General features: G+C 42.4%; 1 protein-coding gene across 1 annotated transcript in view; it reads right to left on the bottom strand.

Moving 5' to 3' along the window:
- Positions 1-383: 383 nt before the first annotated feature.
- Positions 384-6,346, bottom strand: part of SBNO1 (strawberry notch homolog 1) — a 31,007-nt gene continuing 25,044 nt past the window's right edge. Inside the window, exons 30-32 of the mRNA XM_008634026.2 lie at positions 5,921-5,997; positions 4,985-5,178; positions 384-4,096 (exon numbers count right to left, since the gene is read on the bottom strand). Of these exons, the coding sequence (XP_008632248.1) occupies positions 3,954-4,096; positions 4,985-5,178; positions 5,921-5,997 (414 nt within the window). The 3' untranslated portion in view covers positions 384-3,953. The remainder of the gene's footprint in view (positions 4,097-4,984; positions 5,179-5,920; positions 5,998-6,346) is intronic.

Below are 6,346 nucleotides of genomic sequence, written 5' to 3'. Positions count from 1 at the left end.
TGCCTTTCTAGAGAGCTTTTAAGACAGTTCACATTTAACGTGAAAGTAGTAATATACTTTGGTATGTTAGCACAGGGGGTAGAACTTAACTCTAGAACTCTGATTGTTGGAGCTCACCGAATGCAGGGTTGAAGATACCACTAAGTGGAAGAAAACAAATGTTTTTAGGATTAAAGCTCAAGATCTGAAACACTGAAAAGACTGAAAACTCAAATATTTGTTTCTGTGATACAGGCACTAAGAAGTGACAGACATTGGGTCCATTTCTCTCAAGGGAATGCGTTTTACACCAAAAATATAGAATAAACCCACAGAGCATCAAAAGGATCATGGGAGACACACAATAGAGTTTTGGAAAAAATGATGACAACACAAAACATCTACAATGTACACACACACCCTGGAAGGTTTATATATGCTCTATATATATTTCAAAGTACACATAAGCTGCCCATGTGGCAGTTTGAGAAAATAGGAATACATCTTGGGAAGGTCATGAAGGAAAAAAACCACAGAGAAAAACGAGAGTTATTTACATTCAATAATTCAGTAGCCTTTAACACCTCTATATACAAACAGGCTCTATATATGTACAGACTGCGCTGGGAGCCGAGTGAAGTTATTCCAAACACAAAAGAAAAATACAAAACCCCTTGATAATTCACTTGAACAAGCATTTACAGGTTGCAGAGATTTCTCCATTTACAAAGAAAATACTACACATGGAACAGAGAACTTGCATCTTTGGGGAACTTACAAGAGGTGTGTATTCCCAATGAACCACACAGCCACTGGAAAAAGTGGAATACTTGCTGTGCAAGGAGGTTGTTAAGGGGTTACAATTGCATTTATCATGCCAGACATATCTTAATTATGAAGCTAGTTAACAAGTCATAATTTAGTTGCTGTCAAGGGACAGTTAGAAAAGAAAACCCAAAATCTGGGTTTTCAATTCCCAAATCAACTCAAATGTGTACCTTCCCGTCCTGCAGCACAATTCCAAAACCCCCACAGTACAGAAGTGCTGCCATTTTACATGAGCCCTCTGCCCTTTATAGGTTTTATACCCATTTCACATGTACAAAGCATTTTGTATTTCAGTTTGTACAAAGCAGATCAATACCCTCCAAGCAGGAAAACACAGAGACCACCCTTGCCTGGCCTGGTAATTTATGACTTGACAATTGGTCTCTTTTCCCTCCCCAGGAGGATGTTTGTCTCACAGCCAGTGCTGCAAAGGGACACCACTCACTGTTCCTTACCCCATCCAGAGCTATTTGTATTCCTTTTCTCCCCAGGTTTTATCAGCAGCTCATGCAGCAAACAAATACTAAAACCCACACCCCAAGCACTGACTAGGAATTTTCAAGAGAGAAAATGTTGCTGTAGCTTGAAGGCTGTTCTCTTTTTTGGATGTTAACCTTCAAGATGTTGCAACAGTCCAGAGCCATGGCTGCAGCTGTGTTAGTAACTGGATGGCAAAGCCAAGGCAGTGATGGTGCAAGGAGCAGGGAACAGGCAAAGAAGAGCAAGTAGAGGAATGGATTTCTGGAATAGGAACAGTTCCTATGGATCTTGGAAGTACTGTCAGCTTTCTTCCCCTCCAGGGGACACAAGTCCATGGGAAGTTTAAAAGGTTGAAGCAATATAGTGTGGTTTGCTCATCAGTACAGGGAATATCAGACTTGCTCATCCCAACAATGAAAGTGAGCACACCAGGCTGAGAAGAGCACTTAGGAACTGAGTGTATTTAAATCATTATTTAAAAAAAAAACAACTTAAAATCACTAATTGTGAATCTACCACTTCCAGAACTATTTTACTGAGGATCAAGACCTAAAATGTTATGTCACCATCTCAGATGGCAGAAGTTTCTACAGCAAATAGCAATTAAGCAGCAGAGACAGGGCAGTCCACACACAGCCTGCTGCAGTAGTCATCTGTCAACACACTCCTCAAAATCCCAGCCCTGCTCCTGGAATGGATGCCAAATACATCCACTGGTGGGTACAGAACACAGGAACAGCCTCCCCCACACCCTGCGCTCTAGAGTTTGCCAGGGCATCACCAGCTCCCAGCGCTATGACAGCACTCAGGCTCCCTTCCCTTGCTCCCAGCGGACTGAAGATCCCCCAACACTGACCACCTGCATTCCTGGTATTTACACAGGTGCAGCAGGACACGGGGATTTGTTCCAGACCTGCATTTCCAGTTAGTCCCAAGCATGAGCAGGGGGTCATCCCTCCCCCACCAGCTCAGGCTGGGAGCTGAGGGAAGCGTGCAAACTTCCTTCCCTGGCAAGCAGGGGCTTGGTGACCACAGAGCTGTGGCACAGGGAGCGTTAACTGAGCCTCGGGAGCAGTAATTCCCTAAGGAACCCACTTCAGCCTCAAGCTGTGGAACTTCAGTCCCGCTCTTTCTGACCCTTGAGTGGCTCACTGAGTGCTTCAGAGGTGCCACACCTGCAGCAATCCTGCTCTGGCAGCTGAGCCTTCCTTAAACAGACAGGGAGGTTTAAACAGAGTTTAGTTCTTGCCTCATTAGTGAGTTCAGCCGAGAGATTTGGGCTGCAAGACAGAAGCCTGGTTAGAGCAGCCTGGAAGATGCCAAGTCCTGTCGAATTCCAATTGTACAAACTTGTTAGTATTTTTGGAATATGGTGATTGCCTAAACAAGACTCCACTTCTTGTTAGTACAATAACTTTTATTTGACATCTACAAGATCATTATCTTGTAGTTTTTTGGACAGGTTTATACAATCTCAATTTTTCAATAGTGCAACCTGTGCAAGCAAGAAATGACAAACATTGTCCTTCACTTTCTTATAAACATCTACTATTATAGGCAAAACAAAACTTACCCATATTATAGATAAGTGACTATTCACATTTGTACATTACAATTTCTTTTTAACAGCTCCAGATAAACTCTACAATGTCTTACAACATATTAAACAGTATTCAAGTTACTGGGTAACAGAAACAGCACATACAGCGGAACCCTCAAGTGTTTCCCATTCTCTAATTTACAGCTCAAGTAAGGTTTCATCTTACAAGTGACAAATTAAATTACGTTAATGAAATAAAAAATATAAGATTGTATGCGAGATGGAAGTGAATTTGCACTTAAGTTTCCATAACCACCTCAGATTAAGGAAATGCTTCAATTTAAGGAAAACAGGCATCCAGCCATCTTTGCAGTACACATTAGGAATACCATTAATACATTAAAAATGAACTAATTTTAATTTAAGATGTTTATCACAAAAAGAACATGTTGTAGACTCAAATATATAACTCCCAGGAGAGAACCAGAAAAAATGCAACACCTGGGTATAAACACTATAAAAATGCAATAACCGATGCTGTACAACTAAGATTGTGTTTCTCTCTGAATTCCTGTCTCGTGTGTTTATCCTGTCCATGCCCGTTTCCAAAGACATGCACTGTCAAACAGAAACTGGGAAGGAACCTGAATGCATGATGTGCAACCTCTAGGTTTCATGCTTTTATAAACTCAAATTGAAGAGAAAAACCCAATATATTTTTTCTATATATATACTCAATACATGCATTCGAGATCTCCCACAGCAATGGCATCGATGCACTGCGTTAAACCCTGAGCACTGTATGACAAGATAAAAATAAAGCCTGCTTGGGGATTTTCAAGCATTTTCAAACAAATTGTGGTTTGTAGCTTAAAAGGCCAAAAGTAAAAGCAAACAGGAAGCACTACAGAGAGCATAAGGAAAGACAGATGCACCACCATAAACAACTGCTGGCTTTCAGTTCTACCAACCTTTTTAGATCTCTTTATTCCCAAAGTATTTGAGAGCACACAACTGAACTGAAAAAGTTATATTTCTTTGGAATCTGTCCCTGATTTTTATGCAAGTGATATGCTTTTACAGCCTTTTCCTCAAACACCAAAGTCAACACCTGTAGCTTGTCCTCTTATGCGTTGTTGAGGTTGGTGATGCTCTGGGGGTGGTGTTGCTGCCAGATCTGCTGCTGCTGCACTGCGAGCTGCTGCGACTGGTCGGATGTCGACAGGAGGTTCACGAGGGGCGACACACAATTTGCAGGAATGATCAAACCTGAGAACAGCAACACATCAATGGTTTCATAAACACAGCAACAGTTTGTTCATTAAGACCTCAGGCTGGTGATTCCACCGTTTAATTTATGCAACATTCAACAATGACTGTTTCCAATGTCAGGTCTAATCAGCACAGCCCCAAGTCCTGCTCCTCAGTCCTTCACCATCCTTTAGGCAGTGAAGTGGGAGAAAGAAGTTCCCATTTTGCCTGACAACAAACTTTATTCTCATGTTACCTGCTGTCACAAGTCGGCTATTTTTGCTTTTCTGGTCTCACAGAATTACATCACCATGAAAGTTTAAACACGCAAAAACCTACTTCCAACATCCCAGAAAACTGTTACTAGAGGAGAAGCTGCCATGGTACTGGCACATCCACAGGAAGTCCTCATTTAAAAAAACATTTGGAGAGTTCAGCCTCTGAGGTCCCTGTTTTGAGGGCTTCACTATGAGGTTTAGTGAAGAGACAATCATCTTCAAGTCATTTTACACACTTTCAGTAGCTCAAAACCCATAAAACCAATTATTTCAAAGGCCTACTATTCATTGACAAAAGTGGAGCCGTTATGATGTCAAGGTAGCTTGGCTGGAGCAGGCTGTGTATGACTTTTTGCTGCAATAAATCCAAAGAACTAAGAGATTAAGTGTTCCAAAGCCTGGCTGAAAAAGAAACCCCCCTTCTTTAACCTGCCTTAACAGTGTTTGCACTGTATTGTATTGTTGAAGACCTGCACTTCTGCTCCTCCCCAGCAGACCTCTGACAAGCCTGTTCTCTTTTAAGCATCTTCACACAAACTCAGCCATGTGGCTGTCAACACAGAGCCACTCACCAGTTACAGCCACCCCCTGCTCCAAGGCGCAGCAGAGCAGCAGCCCATGCACCTACCTACGATCCTCTGCCCATCTTCTGTCCTTAGGCGAACAATTTGCATTTTCACATTTGTGCCACTCACGGAGGCCAGGACTCCTTCCACCTTCGTCCACACGCTCAGCACGGAGCCACACAGGACGTAGTAGGTTCTGCAGCGGAGCCCCACCTCACAGACCAGCCCCAGGCCTGCCTTCTTGCAATTGCCTCTCCTGCAGACAGAGAAAAGCTTTCAAAACCATTCTGCAAACAGAAGTATCTAATTTACTTAAAAATGAGACCTGAAGTTATTTCATGTGCATTCGGAGTCAAGCAAGGGCTGCACACACACTAAGGGAAGGATACTTTGACCACAGGTAATGGTAAAGCTTTGGGAAGGCTTGGCCTAGTTAAGCTCACATGTTCAGAATGCACAGACAGAGCTTTGAGTCTAAGATACCATCATTTAGGTCACCTGAGAACTGGAGTATGTTACAGGACACTGGTATCTGATCAGGGTTATTTCAGAAGCTCCAATATTAGTCTGAAACTTCTACCAGTTATGCAGTTCCTCAGGAATTCAGCCATCAGCTGAGTTCAGACACACAAGAGGCAGCAGAGAACAGCTGCTTCTGACATCGTCTCATCTCCAAACACTTCCCCCCAATAACATTTGAACTATCAGACTACAATACTAGCACAGATTGAGACACTTCAAGCACAAGCTACTCCTGAGTCACTGTACTTCAGCTGAGTGTAATTTATATATTAGCATTCATCTCCTGTATTAGGACTTTAGGGCAAGTGCAAAGCTCGATGTTTTCACTCAGAAGTTGGGTCATTTAACTGGTCATGGGAAAACTTCCCTTAAGCAAGAAACTCAAGACTTTACAGGAGTGACAGAAGAACAGAAGCAGTGATAAACCAGTCCAAGTGAAACAGTTAAGTTAAAGCACCACGTGCACAAACACTGACCAGTAGGCGTGGGTGCAGGTGTCTGCAGAGGAGTTGTACTGCTCCAGCCAGTGTGGCAGAGCATCCTCAGAAGGTACCTGGAAGAGTCATCCGAAGTGGGAATAAATTGAAACACATCAAAACTTACATAGAATAAAAACAATTTGGTCATTACCATGAGAAAGGAGGGAGCACAGACATCATGATGGTGTAGAGAGGTACAGCATCCTACATTACAGTAATTTTTAACTATTCATCTCAAAGGATGAGCAAAATGCTTAAACACAGCTGAACCTCAGAGCTTTTTCAATAATCCACCTGATCTGAGTTTCCTCAAGTTCTTGCAAATTCAACACTTGCTAGACCCTAAGGAACCTCATCTTTTATTACCATACCACAGGTAACTGATATGCAGAAAGAAGTTCAGAAATGGATAAAGGAATGCCC

Source organism: Corvus brachyrhynchos, unplaced genomic scaffold, assembly GCF_000691975.1.
Source record: "Corvus brachyrhynchos isolate BGI_N302 unplaced genomic scaffold, ASM69197v1 scaffold114, whole genome shotgun sequence".
In the NCBI taxonomy this organism is placed as follows: Eukaryota; Metazoa; Chordata; class Aves; order Passeriformes; family Corvidae; genus Corvus; species Corvus brachyrhynchos.
Note: the sequence above shows the minus strand (reverse complement) of the source record. Positions and strands in the feature narration are given on the sequence as shown.